The sequence below is a fragment of the Girardinichthys multiradiatus genome, chromosome 21 (assembly GCF_021462225.1).
Source record: "Girardinichthys multiradiatus isolate DD_20200921_A chromosome 21, DD_fGirMul_XY1, whole genome shotgun sequence".
In the NCBI taxonomy this organism is placed as follows: Eukaryota; Metazoa; Chordata; class Actinopteri; order Cyprinodontiformes; family Goodeidae; genus Girardinichthys; species Girardinichthys multiradiatus.
Window position 1 is genome coordinate 16,715,077 of NC_061813.1, and position 23,417 is coordinate 16,738,493.

General features: G+C 39.7%; 2 protein-coding genes and 1 long non-coding RNA gene across 3 annotated transcripts in view; 2 read left to right on the forward strand and 1 right to left on the reverse strand.

Moving 5' to 3' along the window:
• The window catches only part of LOC124857667 (sialic acid-binding Ig-like lectin 14), a 58,288-nt gene extending 40,362 nt beyond the window's left edge, over nt 1–17,926 (forward strand). Inside the window, exons 4-8 of the mRNA XM_047349031.1 lie at nt 15,680–15,982; nt 16,057–16,314; nt 16,535–16,610; nt 17,073–17,112; nt 17,215–17,926. Of these exons, the coding sequence (XP_047204987.1) occupies nt 15,680–15,982; nt 16,057–16,314; nt 16,535–16,610; nt 17,073–17,112; nt 17,215–17,418 (881 nt within the window). The 3' untranslated portion in view covers nt 17,419–17,926. The remainder of the gene's footprint in view (nt 1–15,679; nt 15,983–16,056; nt 16,315–16,534; nt 16,611–17,072; nt 17,113–17,214) is intronic.
• Nucleotides 12,175–14,578, forward strand: LOC124857670. Its single transcript, XR_007035652.1, has 3 exons — nt 12,175–12,324; nt 14,230–14,325; nt 14,520–14,578. It is a non-coding gene; the product is annotated as an uncharacterized LOC124857670 (long non-coding RNA).
• A 590-nt stretch (nt 17,927–18,516) lies between the features above and the next one.
• On the reverse strand, nt 18,517–22,870 carry bloc1s5 (biogenesis of lysosomal organelles complex-1, subunit 5, muted). The gene is made up of 5 exons (XM_047349034.1): nt 22,562–22,870; nt 20,913–20,995; nt 19,460–19,589; nt 19,245–19,303; nt 18,517–19,087 (listed from the first exon to the last, which is right to left on the reverse strand). Exons 1-5 carry the CDS (start codon nt 22,578–22,580, stop codon nt 18,917–18,919), a joined length of 462 nt encoding a protein of 153 aa, XP_047204990.1. The 5' UTR covers nt 22,581–22,870; the 3' UTR covers nt 18,517–18,916.
• Between the last annotated feature and the right edge of the window lie 547 nt (nt 22,871–23,417).

Sequence of the window (23,417 nt, forward strand, 5' to 3'; positions counted from 1 at the left end):
GCCTGAGCCACCTCAACTGGCTCCTCTCGATGTGGAGGAGCAGCGGCTCTACTCTGAGCCCGGCCACCCTACGGAGGAAGTTAATTTCAGCCGCTTGTATCCGGGATCTCGTTCTTTCAGTCATGACCCAAAGTTCATGGCCATAGGTGAGGGTAGGAACGTAGACTGACCGGTAAATCGAGAGTTAGGCTTTTCGGCTCAGCTCTCTCTTCACCACAATGGACTGGCACAGTGCCACCATCACTGCGGCAGCCGCAACAATCCGTCTGTCGATCTCCTGCTCCATTAGTCCCTCACTTGTGAACAAGACCCTGAGATACTTAAACTCCTCCACTGGAGGCAGGAACTCCGCTCCAACATGAAGAGGACAAGCCACCCTTTTCCAGTCGAGAACCATGGCCTCAGACTTGGAGGAGCTGATCTTCATCCCAGCCGCTTCACACTCGGCTGCAAACCAACTCAGCACATGCTGTAGGTCTTGGCTAGAGGGGGCCAGCAGGACCACGTCATCTGCAAAAAGAAGAGACGAAATCCACTGGTCCCCAAACCAGACCCCCTCCAACCCTTGGCTGCACCTAGAAATCCTGTCCATAAAAGTTATGAACAGGACTGGTGACAAAGGGCCGGAGTCCAACATGCTCCGGGAGCAGGTCCGACTTAGTGCCGGCAATGCGAACCAAACTCCTGCTCCGCTTGTACAGAGACCAGATGTCCCCTAATAAAGGGCCCCCGACTCCATACTCCTGGAGCACCCCTCACAGGGCATCATGGGGAACACAGTTGAATGCTTTCTCCAGGTCCACAAAACATATGTGGACCGGTTGGGCAAACTCCCATGACTAGGGTGGCTGAGGATTGTGATCCCCCTGTAGTTGACTCTCTGGTCAACCTTCTTATGAAGGCGGATCACCACCCCAGTCTGCCAGTCCAGAAGCACTGTCCCCGACCGCCACCTAATGTTGAAGAGGCATGTCAACCATGACAGCCCCACAACATCTAGAGACTTTTTGTACCCCGGGCGGATCTCATCCACCCCCGAAGCCCTGCCACCGTGGAGCTTTTTAACCACCTCTGTGACTTCCGCCTGGGTGATGAAAGAGTCCAACCCCAAGTCCCCAGCCTCTGCTTCCACCAGGGAATGCCTAATGGCAGGATTGAGGAGATCATCGAAGTACTCCTTCCACCACCCGAGTTTTTGCCACAGCCCGGACTGCTGCACGCTTGACTTCACGGTACCCGTCAGCCGTCTCAGGAGTCCCACAGCCGATAGGACTCGTTCAGCTTGACAGCGTTCCTTACTGCCGGTGTCCACCACCGGGTTTGGGGATTGCTGCCGCGACAGGTACCGCAGACCTTACGGCCGCAGCTACGGGCAGCAGCATCAACATTAGATGTGGAGAACATGGTCCATTCTATGTCTCCAACATCCCCCGAAATCTGGTCAAAGTTGAACGTCACTTGCCTCGATTTTCTGGTCCTCATGAAGGAATCTTGAACCGCTCTTTGTCTGACCTGTCACCTACAGCCTGTTTGCCATGGGAGACCCTACCAGGGGCATATAAGCCCTAGACAACAAAGCCTCGAGGATCATTCGAGCACTCAAACCCTTCCACCTCGTTAAGGTGGCGGTTCAGGGTTAAAGTAGTGTATCTGACTTTTTTTACTCTGAAATTAAAGTGAGTTTTCACCCATATTTTTCAGTATTTTCATATTCAAAATCAAAATTTCATGTTTAAAAAAATTACATTGAATTAAATTAAGTTTGTCAAAATACAAAGTTTAGAATTCAGTTGCTAAATTTTCAAGATGCCAAATTCAACCAAAATTCAGCATCAACATACGTCTGATATTCATGAAAACAGCGGAGATTCTAGATCAAGTCAAACCAATATCCAGTCTGTTCATTTTGTCTTAATGTAAAACAAACTGAAATTGTGTCGGCGTTGCTGGAGATGATAGCTGACTAACAGAAACAGATGAGTTACCAGCTGTTCACTTTATAGAAAACTGTTTTATATGAAACCCTGATGAAAAGGCTGGATATTGGTTCAACTTGATCTATAATCTATTGCTTTTCCCTGGGATCTTAGCTGTTTTAAATTGAATTTCAGACTGCATATTTCGACACTGAATTTTGCCGGTTGAATTTGATTGCTTAGAATTTTTTTATTAGAAATTTTTGAAACATGAAATTTTGATCCTGAATATGAAAATGGTGAAACATTGCTATTGAAGATTTGAGCAGTAAATTCAGGGTAAAAGAAATTCGGGTACACAATTTCAATGCATTAATATTTACTGGTAACAATTCTACTTCATTTTTAATTCAAAATCAGGAAACTTAAATAGAGGGCTCTGTAGTATACAGATTCATTTTGGAATTTTATTATTCATTTATTTATTTATTTATTTCAAATTCATTGATGCACAAGAATGCACTTTTAGTTTTAATGTATTTACATTTTTTGTATAGTCAGATGTTTTTCTATGTTTGCCTCTTGATGGGCAATAAAGTTCAATCTCAAGAAATCCTGTTTGCTTTTAGGTGTTTTTTTCCTAACTTGATATCAACTGTCATAAACTAGGATTACTATTGATTTTCATATGAATGAAAGGACTCTCAAATAAAGTATTTGCGATTGTCAAACACACATAAGTCTTGTCTGATCAGCTCAATTAATTAGTTGTTTTGTATCATTTTAAAATATAGATGTACCTACCCCATTAAATATGGTCATCCACACTTAAATCAAACATGGGTGAATATGTTGAACTAACCATTAACAATAATGTGGGATTTACCTCTTCTAATTAAGTAACAGTAACACCAACATCTTATGTTGAACCAGCATATTTACATTTATGTCACTTAAAACAATTTCTTGCTAAATAAGCGTATTATTACTGGGTGGAAATACTTTCCATAATGTTTTTATGTTCACTCAACAAGTACATTTTTTTGAGTGATAACAGTGTTATGTGTCACAGAACCTTCAGTTAGTTTGGACCCTTTTAAGGCAATGCGAGGCAATTTTATTCATAAAGCAGCAATCACGTTGTTACAACTGGCTCCAAATCGCAACAAAATGGGAGACAATGCCACAAGTAAATGTGCATAACGTAGTATTTAATCAAAGCAAAGATCAATACAAACTAAGAGTAACTTGTGTAATGCAAACACAAAAGACAAACTCAAATGGGCATGAAGAGATGAGAATAAAGCCCAGCAGAGACAAAGCAGCATCATGTCCATCAGAGAGGCGTGAAGAAAGAGCGAGCCACCCATTGAGTGAGCCATACCTCTTTGAGAGCTAGAAAGACAGTGCTTTATAGATCCTGTGCCAGATCACCAACATCTGCACAAACGAGAAACACACAGGGCAGGCACACCGAACAACCAATCCAGCTGTTAAGGCCTAGGGACACAGACACAAAGCAATCACAAGTGCTGTACACCGAAAATAAGAACATCAATATAACAAAAAATAATCTCATGAAAAAAGCATTGCATAAAAACAAACAAATGGAGAAATGGAAATTTTATCTCAAGCTTCAGTCACTCATCAGTGATCGGCCACACAGTTCATTAGTGACATTTTGATCTAAAGCTGCAGTAAACAACAATGATTTCAATCCTGATTCAATGGAACCAACAGTTTCTGCACATCTCAGGTTTTCAGGGAGTTCGTTCCAGAGCTGAGACGCATAGAAACTAAATGTTTCCTCGCCTTGTTTACTTCTGTTCCCGGGAATACTGAGTAAGCGGGTCTGTGAGTACCTGAGGGGTCTACACAGGTCATATTTGAGAAACAATTCAAATGTGTGTCGGTCGAAAAACCATTAAGTGCTTAATAGACTGTTAAGGATATATGATTCTGTGGCCTTTTCTAATCATCTCTTTGCTGCCCTAATTAAATATCTCTGCCCTTGTTGCTTATCTGCCGCACCGCTCACTGCTACATCTTACACAACATAACTGTTGATTTCACATCAGATTCAACACATAGTCAAAGATAAACTGATACAAGAGGATGACATCCTTTAGGAGGGTTAAGAACAGGCTTAGATAAAAGCAGGACTCATGATCCATTCTTGGCTCCTCTCGGTTCATCCCTCAGATGGGCTGAGGGGGGTCCGGTACCGAAGGTGAACGTCACTCTGTATCTGTTCAGTTGTATACTCTGTACACTGATCATTTTGGTATTAAATCTTGATTTTATAATTAACCATTTCTCATTATTTCACAAGGTAAATACTTTGCTGGTTTTACTGGTTGTCTCTCGGAACTGGAGAGAAACGGACCCGGTGGTGGACAGGGAGGAAAGAGAGTAAAACTCCCATTTTACAACAGTGGGGGCTCGTCCGACTCTCCAGGTTCCAAACGAGACCAACCCTGCAAGGAGAACCCAGACGGCGGCAGCGGGGAGGACCGAGCCTTCAGTACAGACCGCGGTCATCTCATCAGGTAGGCAGAAATACCTGGTAGACAGACGCTTTTGCTGCAAGGCTCGGCTCTCACGTCTCTTTTTCTGGACTTCCACTGATCCAAATTTAAGTACGGAGTGACATTCACTTAGTTTATATTGTTGTGGAAAATGGTGAAAAAGGTGAAGAGGTAAAAAGACGTCAGAAATAGAGAAGTCATGCATGAGATAGAAAAACTTATCAGTGATTTAACAAAGAAAGGTTTGAATAAGATAGCAGATTCGGCCTGAGGAGCGGGGATCGGTTAACCTCAGGGTGATTGATTGGTTGAATTAATTGGTGAATTGATCTATATGGATTTAATCTGTGGATTGGTTGATTAATTAATTGATGACTCAATGATCTTGACACTCCAGGAAACTTGCGTACGAAGGTATACAAAATAAGTCCCCACCTGTTTTACAGGCACGCCTCACGTAAACAGTAGTATTGATGTTGATTGAGAATAATCAGGACATTTCTCACAGTGGTTGAATAAGACAGAGAATTGGCTTTGGAGGATCGGAGATCAGTTGAAACTCCGGCGTAGCAAAAGATAGTCTCCACCTGTTTTTACAGGCTCGCCTCGGTAAACAGTAGTATTGTAAATGATGATTAATGTTTCTACATAATTTGTAATGTGTGAAAGAGATCAGTGGATTGAGGAAGTGTGTAGTCTGGAAACCTAGCGGTGATAACAAGGACTGCACGCTGAATCCATCCTCTGGTGGAGTGAATGTGTTCTGGTGTCTCGGAAGCCGATTTCAATTGGACCGGGAGCTCGGAACATAGTTCTGGCCATCCGGGACATATGACACGCTGAGTGTTGTGAATAAAAAGCAAGTCATGGGGGCGGCCCCATGAGAAACTGAGTGAGTGAGAATGAGAGTAATAGTCCTTATCCACCAGCGTCCTTGTGGGCACTGCTGGAAAACGGCAAACAGCGAGTCATAAATCCAGGTGAAACCACAAAACAACAATTGGACTCTTAACAGCTGGTGCAAATACATGCAGGTTGTGGGAATGTTTTGGAAATTCATGGAGGTTTTATAGGGAAATTATTTTCTCCCACTCTGTCATACAGCAGCACTGCGATTCATAAACAACAGGCGAAGAAAATAGTTTTATAACTAAGTGTGCGCCTCCCCCGCTATCTGTTAAAAACTCATGAAACAAACCTAGTCTACTCAAGCATGGTGTCAGACTAGATTGAAAATTAAAGAACAGAGAACAGCAAGAGCAGCCTTTAACATAGCCATAATGCTGAGGCCTGTTGAAAAGCACATGCAGAAAATTCATTTTACAGGGAAATAATTCCATATTTGACCCAGATTGTGTGCATTTTTGATTTTTTTCCTCTTTTGAAAGAAGTTAAATTTTCTCCTCAGCTCTGTAAAATAACTGCAGCATTAAACGTGACACAGACATGCAGCTGCCTGGAAACAAAGATAAAACTTCTGCACACAGCAGAAGCCTGTCTCTGCTGAGAGCTCTGAAGAAAATTGTAACTCTACCCTGCATGTGTCAAACTCAAGACCCGCGGACCAAAACCGGCCCACCAGAAGTTTGTGTGATTCTCTAGAAGTAGAACCTTAGATATGATAACCTTTTCTCTCGCAACGGGGGGAAGTAGGAAAACAGCAGAAGTCACTGTGCTGGTTCAAAGCAACAGGTCCCATTTCTCAAAAGTCATAAATTGAAGGATAATTAGAAAAATGTCACAACATATTTTGTGCAACCGTGTCAAATCTGCAATTAGTTTAATCAAAAGGTTTCATTAAAAGCAGGACTGGGCAGCGTTCCAGTCCACAGTGCTCCATGGAAGCAAATAATGATTGATTTTACTAACATGGGAGCAGAACACAAAACTGAAGGAAAACGTTCCTTCTAAAAATGGAAAGACCAGGAAATCACACCATGGGAGTTCTTCAAATCATGAGATCTGACGTTGGCACTCATTTTCTCCAATAAAGATCCAGGGAAAGTTTAAAGATAAATGGGAGTAAAACGTTAATTGGTGCAGGTTTTCAAACCAGCATCTCATGGGTTAGTATGGAGAGCTAACAGAACTATGTCTACAAAAAGAAAAATTGGATAAAGTCGGCAGACACAAAATTAACCTGGATTGAAGCTCTAAATTTATTTAATCTGAGATCCTCTCCAAATGCAACAGTATATGTCAGTCTACATGCGATACTAACAACTTCACCTACTGCAGAAATAACATCACACTATGTGGAAGGTTTGCTGACTGATCATAGGCTGGATCTATGAAACATTATGAGCACAGACCAAATGACCCAAGACCCAAATACCAAGGTTCTGATTGACTTATAAACCTCACTGACCTGACAATGACAACCTGACACTTCTCCAGACTGGACGGACCGGACAAACAACACCTACGAAATGGAAATGGATATATTGGGGAAGAATAACTGGTTATTGTGATCAAGGGTGTACCAGAATATGCAAATTACTTTGATCTAGTATTGGGGGTAGAGGTTACGGCGATGGACCCTAAAGGTCTAATTTAGGTAGATATAATCAAATTATCAACATGCTTGAAAAGTAGGTTGTCCAAAACACTGGACACCTTCATGGTAAATGATTCAAATACTTTGTTCTGGGGATGATTTCAAAAATTATTATGGAAAATAACGGTTTGAACATATTCAACTTTGGCTACTAGTTAACGGACAATAAATTAGCAATTAATTGGGTTACAATATAAATATGATTTTTGGGTTAAAGGTGAAAAAATGACTTTTACATTATCTACATATACGATTCTAATGAAAACAGGTATTGGAGCATTTCCTGTTCCCAACAAGCCATAAAGGAAACTGTTATTAATTTTATAGGTTCTGACAACAGAGTGAAAGGATGTAGAGATGTGCTTGACACGTTCACCAGGTCTGCTGAGAGAGATAATCACACAATCAAAAAACAATTGGCCAAAGCTTGTACTGATACAAAAATGAAGTGGCTGAATGCGCTGCCCTTGGTGATGTTTTATATAAGATTATCACCCACTGAGCTCATGGGTTTAACTCCCAATCAGCTGCTGACAGGAAGAACCATACCCTGACCTTTCACCTCCTCTCTTCAGTCGGGGTGTGAACCCAGTCTGGATTCAGAGAGAGAGCAACTGACACACTATGCTCAAAGATTTCAATCTGCTGTGAAGTTTTTGTCTCATAACACACAGGAGGCTCTAACCAAAGAACCAACAGGAGAAACACATGGAGCTCTGGATGAGGGCAAAACTAAGGAAAGCAGATCATATAGCAGGAAGGGAGAGACGTCCTCTGAAGGAAACTTCAGAGAAATCAGAAAGCACCTGAAGAAGAACATACGAATAGGTTCGATGGGATATCTTTTGACTTAACATTTCATTTCCAGCTAATACATCATAAATGTGCTTGTGAAACTAAATTAATTTATTCCAGTAACCATAACGTCAAAAGGTAAGATTAACTCATCTCTTTGCTTTCAACTAACAAAATACAATTATGTGGAACCTGTTTCATAAAGTTTTGAGGGGGCTGGGTTAATTCAACAGAGCGAACGGGATAAAGAAATAAACAATAAAAATTCTATTTGTTGGGTTAAAGCTTGAAGGAGTATGTCCTGGTAAATTTCACAAAATCAAAAATCACAGAGGGGAGAAGGATTTCTAAAGTAAAACTGTGTGAATAATCAACAAACAAATGTTTGCTTCTGTGAATGTGGGAAATCGTGGAATAAATTGCATGAAGGGTTGAATGAGTGTTCAACTATTTAATCAACTTCATGAATAGAAATTATAACTTCCTGTGTGCTTCTGAGTTATGTATTTATAGATGATGTTGTTTACAACTTAGATTGTAAATTAACTTGATACAAGGCCTTGAACTTTTACCTGCTACTGAACAGAACTGATTTATGGGGAACAATTGCTTTAATAATTAATAATAATTGCTATTGACTGGACAGGAACGATGTGCCCTGGTTTCCCTCTCCCTCCAGGATGCCCTGACACTGATTGGCCCACTTTGTCCGGGGGAACCTTTCAGATAATGTGTTTTTGAATTTTATATGTCTGCTAGAATACAAACTGCTTCTTGTTAGAACCGATTCTAATCTTTTAAATGACACCACGGCAAAACAGGAGAGACAGCTGAAGGCTGTGTAAACAGGATGTTGAAATTATTTCTTGTCAAAATAGAATAGCTTTGGATATGATCCTAGAAAAAGAAGAATGGTTGTGTGATGTTTGTGGAGAGGTTTGTTGTTATTTTATTCCCAACAATTACACCACCTGATGGATCTCTAACGAAGGCCCTAAAAGGATTGGAATCACTATCCATTGAATTAAAATTACACTCAGGAATCGATGAACAATTCACAAAAATGTTTGAGACGTCGTCTGGAAAGTGGGGAAACCTACTGGTGAGTATATTCACTTCATTGACTGTTGTGCAACGTGTATTCAAGCTCTCATCCTCAGGTGTATTGATCGTGTGATTGGTTCCAGTGATACCAGAGGTTTGAGATTACGAGAATATCAAAGGATGTGGTGCCAGAGCACACTGATGTTGTCCACTGAATATTTGAGCACAAGTGATGATGTGGATCTCATGGAACCAAACCAAAGTGAGAAATTATGATACTGTGCTATGAGGAGGAGGACGAAACCCATTGTTCAGAGCCAGGCTGAAACTGGGAGCAAAATCAAATCACAGCCATAGACCGAGGATGCAACACCAGGCCTTGCCCAAGACCAACCAGGAATGGGGAGCCAAGGATGCCACACCAGGAGGATGAACAACCCTTTCCTGCGGCCTGGAGGGGACCGGACCAGACGACTGCAATAGATATTTGAACAGGTCTACGATTCAAGGTCTACATTATACTGACACACATTGTGCTGCTCATTTCCGCTGTGCTTCTTGGTTTCTGTTATTTTTGTTGTTTTTAATTTTTTAACAGGGAATTATTATCTATTTGTGATTTTTAATCATTTAAATTTCAGACACACATCAGCACAGGTCTGTTCTATGGGAAACAGAGGGGGTTCACAGACTGAGGGCTGCAGGCAGTTACCAGAGAAATGGCACTCCGTTTGGGGGACGGAGTTACATGACGGCCGGAAGGAACTGACTCCCATATTCTAGTTTAGGTCCATATGTAATAGACACAGTGATTGATGTGAGGTGGGTTTTTCCCACCTCAACAGGGGGATTGTTAAGGATGCATGATTCTGTGGCCTTTTCTAATCATCTTTTTGCTGCCCTAATTAAATATCTCTGCCCTTGTTGCTTATCTGCCGCACCGCTCACTGCTACATCTTACACAACATAACTGTTGATTTCACATAAGATTCAACACATAGTCAAAGATAAACTGATACAAGAGGATGACATCCTTTAGGAGGGTTAAGAACAGGCATAGATAAAAGCAGGACTCATGATCCATTCTTGGCTCCTCTCGGTTCATCCCTAAGATGGGCTGAGGGGGGCCCGGTACCGAAGGTGAACGTCACTCTGTATCTGTTCAGTTGTATACTCTGTACACTGATCATTTTGGCATTAAATCTTGATTTTATAATTAACCATTTCTCATTATTTCACAAGGTAAATACTTTGCTGGTTTTACTGGTTGGGTCTCGGAACTGGAGAGAAACGGACCCGGTGGTGGACAGGGAGGAAAGAGAGTAAAACTCCCATTTTACAACAAGACAAATAGCAATAAATCCCTTTACATACAGACAATTACTATAATGATGAATTTTTCTGCCGTTGGTAAATGCTCTTCAGCAGCATCAGCCACTAAATTGTTTTTTAAATAATTTTTACAGAGGTTAGTAATGACACCAGTGCAATAATGAAACCTACTTAAAACAGAAGCATACACCAGTTTTCTTGTGCCCTGTTTCCATGGCAAACTATAAAAAGGGGTTTCAATGATAGTAAGCTGCTTTAGTAACAGACTTTCTGTAGTTGTTAAAATTCAGGCATGATTACAAACTGATACCAAAGTTCCTTGGTTGATCTATGATGTTTAGCACTAGTGAGTCAAGCTGAGAAAACAATGACTTCTGCAGCATCTGCATTAAGCTGGAGGAAATTCTAACCCATCAAATCATTGCTATTATTGACAAAGTGACTCAATGAATGTAGTGAGCTGTGGTCATGTCTGCAGTACTCTGTAATCTCAACTAAATGCTGATGCTAAATAAAAGTGGCCTGAGAATGGTTCCTTGAGAAACCCCACAATTTATTTTTGTTTACCAGGTTTAGAATTACAAAGTGAATCAAAGTAGCTCCTGTCTGTCAATGAAGATCTGAACCACACTAGCAGTCTGATACTCTCGGTATCAGACAATCCCACCAACCCTCCAATTGATCAATTCTGATTGACTGGAACAAATCTACAGACTTTTAAAATGAATTTTACCCTAAAACTATGTTCAACACATTATATTACATCTAACATTTCATCATTTTTGTTGCTGTATTTCACATAGATATGAACAGTATTTCACAATGAATGTCTTCTTGTAGAACTATTGAGCTTCTGAACCCTGCCAGAGGAAGTTTAGCTCATATGCAGGAATTAGAAACACGCCTGCCTGCTGCTAATAGACCGAAATCTCAATATGTTCACAGTCTGCAGTGTGTATAATGTCTCACAACAGAAGTGTGAACCAATGTACAGCTTTATATTTGTACATCTGAGCATAACACCAAAATGGCTTCATGTGCATTTGAAGTAAACAGAGGAAGTTATTAAACAAGGGAAGGCAGCATTTAGTTTCTATGCTCTTGAGCTCTGAAAACAACTTCTGCAATGTGCAGAAACTTTTGGATCCTTTAAGTAACAAAGTACAACTTTGCCTGATATACAGATATCAATGCAAAAAGTGCTTCAGAAGACAACACAAAAACTGATACAACGACCCAATAGCCAGTCCTTCAAAAACAATAGAAATGAATGAAAAGTAGATTTAAAGGATATGATTTCAACTAGCATTTAAAATAAACCAAAGAGACCAACGACCTTGAGTCCAAACAAAGAGATCCAGGAGCTGGGTGATACATTCTTCAAAAGGCTCTTACACTTTATGTTTCTAACTAAGTATGGGACACCATCAACAGGCCCTGCAGGATCTCAGGGACCTGCCAGGGACGCATGGATGAAGAAGTCCTCTGATATAACCTGGTGCCTGGCCATGGAGAGCTCTCCAGGTTAATAAAGGATTGATAAATTGCACTGAAATAAACCATAATCAATTGTAGTTGCATCAAGATTGGAGTCACAAGTAAAAACTTTGATGATTTTACAAAAATCTGGAAATCTGTAGGCTGAACAACTTACAACTGTCATAGGTAGGTTTTTCTAAGATATGTGTAACGTGCATTTCAATAACCAGAACATAAAGAAACAAAACCATGGGCAATTATTTCCAGTTCAGGACAGGACAGAATGGAGCTTAGTTTGCCAATTTTTCTCAGATGATAAAAAGAGGAATCAAACATAGACTTGAAATGTGCATCCAAACTAAAGCTGGACTCACAAGGTATGCTGAGGTTACCAATGAAGACAAACTTCCTGTGCAAACTGCACGATTATTCTGGCTATCTTTGAGCAGACAGTGCATGAAAAACTGTATGATAACTTGACAAGAAATCAGTCAAACTTTGATTAGCAGAAGATGCTCTGACATCCTCTTTCATAGAAGAAGGAAGGATGATTGCAACAGACTAGTTTAACATGACTGGTGTTTTAAGAGAGAAGATGGTTATTTGATCTGCTGGTCGACAGAAATTCACAGATTAACTCATTTGAGTTGAATTTTGTCTTCACGTCTACTTGGTAAGAAAATGTTTCTGACTTTGATTTTTAGTGCAACTTTTTAGCTTTGAAAATATTTTAATATGTGCTGAAAACCTCTGTTTGACTTAATTTATTTGAAAAGGTTCTGATTTCATATTCAAAATGCTTTTAAAATCCAATTCCCCTGACATTCTGATGTAGTAAATTCAGTTTTTAAATTTTATTTTACATTTAAATTTTTTACATTTCAGCACAAGTATATAACCTAAATACAGTGTCTTGCGAAAGTACTCGACCCCCTTGAACAGGTCAACATCTTGCCACATTTCAGGCTTCAAACATAAAGATATAAAATTCAAATTTTTTGTGAAGAATCAACAACAAGTGGGACACAATCGTGAAGTTGAATGAAATTTATAGCATGTGTCAAACTTAAAAAGAAAATAAAAAACTGAAAAGTGGGGCGTGCAATATTATTCAGCCCCTTTACTTTCAGTGCAGCAAACTCAGTCCAGAAGTTCAGTGAGGATCTCTGAATGATCCAATGTTGTCCCAAATGACTGATGATGATAAATAGAATCCACCTGTGTGTAATCAAGTCTCCGTATAAATGCACCTGGTCTGTGATAGTCTCAGGGTTCTGTTCAAAGTGCAGAGAGCATCATGAAGACCAAGGAACACACCAGGCAGGTCCGAGATACTGTTGTGGAGAAGTTTAAAGTCGGATTTGGATACAAAAAGATTTCCCAAGCTTTAAACATCTCAAGGAGCACTGTGCAAGCAATCATATTGAAATGGAAGGAGTATCAGACCACTGCAAATCTACCAAGACCCGGCCGTCCCTCTAAACTTTCATCTCGAACAAGGAGAAGACTGATCAGAGATGCAGCCAAGAGGCCCATGATCACTCTGGATGAACTGCAGAGATCTACAGCTGAGGTGGGAGAGTCTGTCCATAGGACAACAATCAGTCGTACACCGCACAAATCTGGCCTTTATGGAAGAGTGGCAAGAAGAAAGCCATTTCTCAAATATATCCATAAAATGTCTCGTTTAAAGTTTGCCACAAGCCACCTGGGAGACACACCAAACATGTGGAAGAAGGTGCTCTGGTCAGATGAAACCAAAATCAAACTGTTTGGCCACAATGCAAAACGATATGTTTGGCGTAAAAGCAACACAGCTTATCACCCTGAACACACCATCCCCACTGTCAAACATGGTGGTGGCAGCATCATGGTTTGGGCCTGCTTTTTGTCAGCAGGGACAGGGAAGATGGTCAAAATTGATGGGAAGATGGATGGGGCGAAATACAGAACCATTCTGGAAGAAAACCTGTTAGAGTCTGCAAGAGACCTGAGACTGGGACGGAGATTTATCTTCCAACAAGACAATGATCCAAAACATAAAACCAAATCTACAATGGAATGGTTCACAAATAAACGTATCCAGGTGTTGGAATGGCCAAGTCAAAGTCCAGGCCTGAATCCAATCGAGAATCTGTGGAAAGAGCTGAAGACTGCTGTTCACGAACGCTCTCCATCCAACCTCACTGAGCTCCAGCTGTTTTACAAGGAAGAATGGGCAAGAATTTCAGTCTCTCGATGTGCAAAACTGATAGAGACAAACCCCAAGACTTGCAGCTGTAATTGCAGCAAAGGGTGGAGCTACAAAGTATTAATGCAAGGGGGCCGAATAATATATCACGACCCACTTTTCAGTTTTTTATTTGTTAAAAAAGTTTGACAAATCCAATAAATTTCATTCCACTTCACGATTGTGTCCCACTTGTTGTTGATTCTTCACAAAGAATGAGAATTTTATATCTTTATGTTTGAAGCCTGAAATGTGGCAAGAGGTTGAAAAGTTCAAGGGGGTCTAATACTTTCTCAGGGCACTGTATCTTAGTTTTGTTTTACTGACCTTTTTTCGTGATATTTCCAGTTTAAGAGATAAAGGAGGACTATCAGAATCTCATGGCAGCTCTGTCTGAGAACGTGTTGACAGTCAACATGTTACTGAGTGTCTTCTTTCTTCCAGGTGAGCTGTTTGTTCAACTTCGTTCATTTAGAAACATCACATGAATTATTTCTAGTTTGAAATATTAGATCTTGATATTGTTTAAAGGCTCCACATGTAACATGCTGCAGCTGAACTGGAGTTAATGGATCATGAACTTTCTCTGTAGGAAGACTTTGCTCCACATTGTTTTCATCTTTAGTTTGTTTTTTCAGGTATTTATGCTAATAGTTGTGGTGTGAATACATCACTCATCACCATTACTACACCAAAGACAACTGCAGCACTGAGCGGATCTTGCTTGAACGTCCCATGTAGCGTCACAGCTGAAAAAGGAAGCACAGAATTTGACAGTAGTAAAGAAACCCGTGGAGCCTGGATTAAAGATAGAAATGATATTTATAACATCAATAAAGGAGTTAAAACAAATTTAGTAAACATTACTGGAAACCTGAGTCAGAAAAACTGCACCTCTCTGTTTTCTGATATAAAAACAAGGCAAGCAGGCAAATACTTCCTCAGAATCGAGAATGGTGACTACAAGGCAACAGCTTGTTCTGATCTGCTTCAGATAACAGTTGAAGGTAAGAGTTTTACTCTACTCAACTCCACAAAGTTACAGAAATACTTTTCTAGCTTTGTCTTTATTATCAGCTCCCTGACACAAACTTCAAAGGATTATTAGCAACTGTTTCCACCAGTAATAAAACCATCTCTTACTAAGCCCTTTACCAGTTTATGTGTATATTATATATTTACTGTATATTTAAGTGGATCTTATAGTCCAGTGTGGTTTGTGGTAACATGTCAGTAAATTTGGAAGGAGGGAGAAACACAACCTGAAGAGACAAAGTCTTCTTGAACATCAGTTTGAAAGATTTAGTTTTTTATACTTTATATATCTCACTCTTTAGTTATTTTGGTGCTTCTGATAGTTTCAGAACAAATATACAACCAGGTTTCACACAACTATTTCATTGACTACAGTAAATGTTGTAGCATGAATGAATGTTTAATCTCATTGGGACAGAAGCCCTAAATAAAAAGATCTAAACTTTATTGCTTCTGTTTCTTTTCATGAAATTCAACTGTGGTCTCTAAGGTTGATCCATCTGATGAGTTGGTGTTTTTTTTTTCAGTGGATAATTTGTTAACATTTAACACCTTTCAGCCATTTTCCAAAGGTAACTTTTGGCCTGAAATAACATATCTAGAAACTGATCGTCAGTCAGTTGTTTTGTTACTTCTGAGCCTCAACAAAGGTTGAAAAAGTCAATCACCTGGAGGCATTAAACAGTTAAAGGTTGTGACAGAGTGAACTATGAAATCATTTCAGACTATTTACTGTGTTTTACTGTTAATGTATAAACCCCAGATTCTCCTTGGAGTCCCAGCATTAACATCTCTGGTGGTGATCTGAAGGAGCATCAGTCTGTCACTATAACCTGCTCAGCTTTGACTCCCTGTCCACACTCACCTCCTGAACTCACCTGGAATCTCCAACAAGACTCTCACAGACAAACAGAGAAAAACACAGATGGAACCTTTACAACTAAAATCCAGGAGAACATCACTCTGTCAGACACACATGATGGATACAACATCAGATGTTCTGCCAGATATCCTGTGAATGGAGGAAACAAGACAGCAGAGACAGCAGTGACTCTCAGTGTTTCATGTAAGTGATCCTGTCAGCACGTCATGGTTCATCTGTTTCTGATCAATAAAGTTAATGTGTCCCATTTTCCTCAGATGCTCCTAGAAACACCTCAGCATCCATCAGTCCATCAGGTTTGGTGTCAGCAGGTAGCTGGGTGAAGCTGAGATGCTCCAGCAGAGCCAAGCCTCCTGCCAGCTTCACCTGGTTCAGGAACAGCAAACATGGAGCCATTAATGTATCTGTGGGGCAGATTTACAGCTTCAATGTTACTGAGGGAGGAGAGTTTTACTGTGTGGCCAGAAATGATCTGGGTAATGAGACGTCATCAGTGATCCTTGTTAGTATTGGAGGTAATTAATAACTGGTATTCAGAATTACCACAACATTTGATGTTCTAACAACCTTTCCTCTTAGACCATATTACTACTGATGTTTCATGTTACTACGTTTTGTGGTAATATCCAACTGTAAACATTTATCATATTTCTTTGAATTTCTCTGCAACAAAAGCTCCACGTACAACTTTTACTCACTCTAATAAATTATAAATTTGTTTCTGTTCTGTCACAGGGAACCTTTCACTTTTGATTATACCTGTTGCAGTGATTGTTGCCATTGTACTCATCTGCCTGGTGGTCTCTGTTTTGTGAGTATCAAAAACTGATGCTTTTCGTTGAGATTCATGGGATGTTAGATGATCTGTAAGATGAACTAATATTTTAGGTGAATGCATGGTGAACATGTTTCAGTTTGGGCACCATCAGCATTTATTCAGTACCGCTTTGGTTCAGAGTTTATCCTTGAGATGATTCAGGGATTTCTGTCATTGTGTATTTTAAATAAACATAGATCCTGAGTTGGGCAGCAGGGATGTGCATTCCATGCTAATTAGAACATGTAATGCAATTCTTTGTTTTCTCCTCGTTTTTGTGTACAACCCAAACTGGTTCTTTTTAAAAGAAAGAAATCCAGGTTTCAGATTGTGATTTATCTCTGATGTGATTTTAAAATATTCATTCTCTAATGTTTGTTTCAGATCAGTTTATTTCTTTGTGTTGTCTCCTGAAACTCAGCAGAAATATTCTCACAGCTCTCTGATGTCTTCCAGGTGGTTCAAGTTCAAGCATTCGACTCCACAACAGACTCAGGTGGGGTAATGTTCAACTTTTATGTGCTGCACTTCTGTGAGTTTCATCTGTAGGTTTGTGGCTACAACTGCATGAAGAGTAATATATTTTATTTTCCCACAGAGTCAAACGGGTGCAGAGGTTCAAACAACAGTCTATGAACCAGAGGAAGAAGTCCATTATGGAGAGGTGAACTTCCAACAGAGAGGACCTAAGGCCTGCTCGGTCTCAGTGCAGGACACTGAACAGCAGGAGACAGTTTACGCTCAGGTCAAAGTGTCTGCTGACAATCCAGGGGATATCTATGCTCAAGTTAAGAAATCATAAATTCTGTTTTTTGTTCAGAAATGTAGTGTTTATTTTTGGGTCGGGGTGGGTGTAAAATGTTCTCTCAGATTAAAAGACAAACATCCTCCATCTCACTTCCTTTTTCCCCTTGTAAAATGATAACAGTCATATTTAGCCTACTTCCTCTTTCACAGTTTTAGATGCCTGAGGAAATTGTTTGCATAGTGTGTCAGGTTGTGTACATTTCACACCATCATAGATGGAGGTGGAGGAAGTGTTTTTTTTTATTTTTCAACAAACTACAAGACTAAAAACTCTCTGACCACAGGAAATTAGGCAAACTACAATCTGGCTTTTAGAGTAGCAGCTTCTTCTTGTCTGAGTGACCTTTAAGCCCATGTTGCTACAGGATTGGTTTCACTGTTACAACGCTCTGTCTTCAGCAAGCTTCTTCACTAAGTTTTTTACTTCTGTTTTGGGGTTTATTTCAGACAAAAACCTGCTCATTTCTGGGACCCGTCTCCTAATAAACAGCATAATACCTATACATTCCCTTGCAGTTTATTTTTGCATACTGTTGTTTATGAACGTGGCATTATCAGGCATCTTGAAATTGTATCCCAGGTTGAAACAGTCTAGAAGTGCACATCGTTTTTCTGACATCTTTTGGTTTTTCCATAATGTCTCACAGAGAAGCAGCATGTTTGAGTCTTACAACACATTCAGACCTGTGCCTCAATTAAACTCAAACATGAATTAAACAACCAGAAGCTTACAAAGCCATGAAATCAGCATCTGGGATTTCCCAAACTGCTTCAAGTGGATGTAAGCTTCTGAATTTGATGAAAGTAATACAAATTGCCTCATTGTCCTGGTATTTGACAAAAAATAAATGATTCAAGTAATTGTAATTAACTTTAAACTGAACTTAATCTCAGACACTGAGGGTACAGTCTTTTATACAGTGTATGTAAATATCTATTGTTTTCTCCAGAAAAAAAAAATCAGTTATTCCAATCTGCGTGTTAGATGCTCTGTTTTTTAAGGGTTACGAGACACCCCCCCCCCCCCACCCCACGTTTTAAGTTGTTACAGCTTTTGACTTTTGCTTTTACCTGATTTTAATAAATGAAATGATCTTTTTCTGATTTTATTCATTGTTATTCAAATTTAACACATAATTGAAACAGGATCATAATCGGATGAAATGTGTCATGCTGCTACTGGTAAAAATACATGCATATGTCAATACTCAGCAGAACAGGACAATATCTACAATGAGTTTAGTTCTACAATAACCATGTAATTATCTAACAGTATTCTGAATGTGGTGCTTTGGGTCTCAATGGTTTCCATTCAACCTGAACTTAACTTATTGAGTTAAGCGAGTTTCACACGTTGCAGAAATTTGATCTATATGTCCCAGTTGAAATGTGATCTTCTGTTAATTAATCCTGACTCTGGCAGCACTAAGTACGATACGTTTGCTGAACAAATGTCACATGTTTAACAAAGTGTTCATATGACAGAAAAGCGATCAGAGAGAAAATTGTGCCAAGTCCTTCTTCTTTTCACTAAAGCGGGTGCTGAGTTCTCCAACAGCCTTAGTGTGCTCCTCATCCACCTCCTCCTTTAATCTCTGCTGCTCCTTCAGAAACTCCGCCCAGTCCTCTTTTAATTTCTCCATGTTCGCCTGCAGCTGGGTGTTCTGGAAGGACACAAGGATGACAAGAAGTTGGTAAGTAGTTCTAGGAAATCGTGTCCTGTTTTTATAAAAGAGAACCAAGTACATTATCATAAATGTCAACAGTAAGAAAAGTCTGTCTCAATCTAACACCTGTTGTGGCATCCTCTGTTCGTTTTACCTGTTGTGCTTCTAGCTCCCTCTGCTGGACTCTCTCTGCCATGTGATTAGCAGCCTCCACTGAGGGGAAAAAAAAAAATCGAAATCAGCTCATTATCATGATGGTGGTCATGTGATCATGTCATCACTGCCACGGCAAGTCATATTTCTTTTTATGAACTGCCATTTGTGATTAAAGATTAACTGTGATAAATGATAATGGGGGAAGTTACTTACAGCGCTTACTGATGTCAGACAGTTTCTGGCTCATTTCTTCTAAACTAGTAGGCAGCATTTGCTCGTTTGCCTCCTGCACCATTTTATTCAGGTTCTCCAGCAGCCGACTCTCCCTCAAGCCTCGTTTCTCCTACAGATAGCAGAGAAAAAAGTTTAAAACTTTATTCAGGGCTTAAGATGAGTGTTTAAAGTGCTTTACAAATAAAGCTGGATTGGACTGGACTATGATCCAATTTACCCAGCATCCACAATCATACAGTTCTCAAAAACAATTATTGTCTTCCTTGGAAAAATTTGGTAAATAGCCTTAAAATGAGTTTTTTTTTTATTACAGCAGAATAATCTCACATTGAAATCCAACATTTCATGTAAGTATTTTATTTAGTGAAAAAAAAAACAAAAAAAAAACACCAGTGCCTTTTTCCATAATCTGTCCAGATCTTCCAGAGTCCTAGATTCTCCTTTAAGCTCTCTTCTCTTCAGCTCATATATATAAATTCTCCAGGTATCTCAAAGACCTCACGATGCTTTACACTCTAAGAAAGTTGGGAACGTTTGGGAAAGAAACAGGCTCACAGCAGCGCAGATCATTCATTACACCCAACCATAGGGTGTTTGATGCAAAAAAAAAAACACGCATCTCCAGTTAAAGTCGCAGCAGAATTTAGCACACTCAGTATGTTTATATCTAATAGCTGTTAATGTACACTTGTTGACTCTAGATCCCACTTTTTGTAACAGTTCTCAAACAGTGAGTTTGATTAGTAATTAGAAATTCATTCAAACTCTGATCAACCTAAACAAGTTAAATGGGAATAGAAAGATGCTCCAGTTCCATTCATTTAAAAGGATTGCTAACAGCACCACAAATTGTGCCACCAGTAAATTTGTTAAAACAATCATTTATCATCACGTTTGTTTTTTTCTAACAATTATCAGTGTGAGATTATGCTACCAAAAATAAAATATGTTTTTATGTCTTTTACTCATCTTTACTAGGGGCGCCAACAAATATGGTTGACACTGTGTGCTCTGAAGTAGCCAATTATTCAGTGAAAGCATATAGATAAAGAAAAAGTTAAATGTTATGAAACTTTTATGAAAATGTAGACAGCATGAACCTCAATTATATCATCTTTAAGGCTATTGGTGGAGTGAACGAGGAAGTGGAATTCAGAATCGCTGCAACAGAATGACAAAAATGTTGCAACAGGATGTAAAAGCCTCTGTCTGTACACTACACTTTCACAATAATGGTTCATATTAAAAGTATTTTTTTCTAACCCATATAGAATAAACTCTTAAAAATGTCTCTGGTAGATTTATCAGATATTAAAAATCATAAAAAGAGCACATATGAAAACCATAATTGTAATTATAATAATACTAGAATTAACTATTAACATACTGTATGAGGAGTGCATGCTGCGTCATAATGTTATGGTTAAAGTACCTCAAACTCCCTGACAAAGTAGCGAACTTCTGCACTGATCACAGGTCTGTGGTCCAACAGTCTGGACTGAATATCACCAACATCTGCAGGATCAACAAGGTTCACAGTAAATACAGCATACACAAAAAAAATAAAAACACAAAACAGACTGATTATATGCATTAGTGGGGGATTCTGCAAACACATCCTTGGTGAAACAGAAAGAAGGTGCCAGGCAATATACACTGCTCAAAAATATATATATATAAAAGGAACCCTTACATAGTATGTTGTCAAGTCAGCTGAACTTCTGGAATATTAATCTGGTCAGATCAGTAGTAGAAGAGATTGTAAATCAGTGTCAGCTGTTTTGGTGTTACTGAAATTAACAACAGGTTTACTAAAGGGGCAACAATAACACGACCCCTAAAGCAGGAAGGGTTTTGCAGGTGGAGGCGACAGACATTTTTACTCTCCTAATGTTTTTGACTGCTTTTCAGTAGTTTTACATTTGACCGGGGTCAGCATGAGGTGATACCTGGACACTACAGTAGTTTCACAGACAGTCTAACTCCACCGTATCAATATGTGCCATTGCTTAAAGGTTTGCTGTGTTTCCCAACACAGTACCAAAAGCATGTAGGAGATTTCAGGAGACAGGCAGTTACTCTAGGAGAGCTGGACAGGTCCTTCAGAGGTCCTAAACCCATCAGCAGGACCAGTATCTGCTCCTTTGTGCAAAGAGGAACAGGATGAGTACTACTGGAGTGAATGTTTCTGACTAAACCATTAGAATCACACTTCATGAGGGTGGCCTGTATGGAAGCAAATCGTTACCATATTTCAAATGAAAAGCATTTCTGAAAATGCTTTTTCATTTTCAAATTTTACATTTCAAGTTGAATTTTGGTATCTATTTGCTGGGGCATATTTTGAAAAGTAATCTCAAATGTCTTTTTCATTTTAATTTAGTGAAGGAATGAGCCATCTTGAAGAAGAAAATGCAAATAGGATGATTGATTACTAATTTTATTTATGGGTCAAATAATGCAGCCACATTCTTAAAATGAAAAACCATTTCTGAAAATGCTTTTTCATTTGAAATATGGTAACGATTTGCTTCCATAGGCCGGAGGGGCCGGCATCCTCTAGTCCTCTAGTGGGTCCTGGGTTCCCCCTGGCGCATGACAATGCTCGGACTCGTGTGGCAGGAGCATGCAAGCAGTTCCTGGAGGATGAAGGAATTAATACCAATGACTGGCTTCCACGCCCCCCTGACCTAAATCCACCAGAACATCATGTTTAGGTCCTTCTGACGCCACCAGGGTGCACCTCAGTGACGTCCTGGTCAGGATCTGGGAGGAGATACCCCAGGACATCATCCTTCATCTCATAAGGAGCATGTCAGACATGCCTAAAAGCATGTGGGGGCATAGAAATGACAGAGAACCTTTCTGAGTTGCTACAATGACATTTCATTGTAGTAAAGATGTCCAGCTATTAAGATGTAAGGTGTTTTCAGAGTGTTGCTTTGTTTTGAGCAGTGTATGTTTAATAGTCCACTGCCATGTTCATGTCTGCTATAATAGCCCATCTGTAATCTGAGGCGAGGGATTGAAAAGGAAAACGAGTCTAAAATGACAAACGTAAATTAGACAACTTTAACTCACCTTTAGCGATCTTCTCCATCTCTAGAAGGTCTCCTGAATTTTACTTTAGAAGTAAAACGCTGTTATTTGTCTCTTTAGAGCAGCTTGCTAGCTCAACAAAGTGCTAAAGAGCAGCTGCTAGACCGGATGTGGCGCTAACTAAAGGATTGCAGGCAAAGAAGAAGGACGCCACTCAGCGCAGACTCTATTTAATTAATTGAACCCGCTGATGCATCATATATAGCTGCAGTAACCTACTGCAAGCTGTGAGGGTCTGCCACAGTCAGGTGGAAGAAAGTCAGCTGACTCCAATTGTAAACATTTGCACTACTTCCGGGTGACGGACTGAACCAAGTGGTAAAATGAAGGAGGGTGGTGGACAGCGTCACATTAGATTTTCTCCCTAATTCGTAGTGAACTGTTTTACATCTGCCTGAAAAAATACAAATTCTTATTAAAAATACTTCAAGTTGTCAACTCAGGGAAACAATAAGTGCTTTTTCTATGTGTGGGTTTATGTTGCGTGTCAGTTCTGAATGGCTGACGCCGATCCCTAAATCAATATAGTGTACTCACGAATTTACTCACCGGCCACTTTATTAGGTACACCTTGCTAGTAGCGGGTTGGACCCCCTTTTGCCTTCAGAACTGCCTTAATCATTTGTGGTACAGATTCAACAAGGTCCTGGAAATATTCCTCAGAGAGTTTGGTCCATATTGACATGATTGCATCACACATGCTGCAGATTTGTCGGCTGCACATCCATGATGCGAATCTCTAGTTCCACCACATCTCAAAGGTTCTCTATTGGATTGAGATCTGGTGACTGTGGAGGTCATTTGAGTTCAGTGAACTTATTGTCATGTTCAAGAAACC

Excerpts from the sequence above, each read along its gene's own strand:
- bloc1s5 (XM_047349034.1), bottom strand. Across the intron at positions 19,590-20,912 it reads ACTTTGTCAGGGAGTTTGAG|GAGAAACGAGGCTTGAGGGA; the intron begins GTACTTTAACCA and ends TGCTATCTGTAG. Across the intron at positions 19,088-19,244 it reads GGGAGCTAGAAGCACAACAG|AACACCCAGCTGCAGGCGAA; the intron begins GTAAAACGAACA and ends GTGTCCTTCCAG.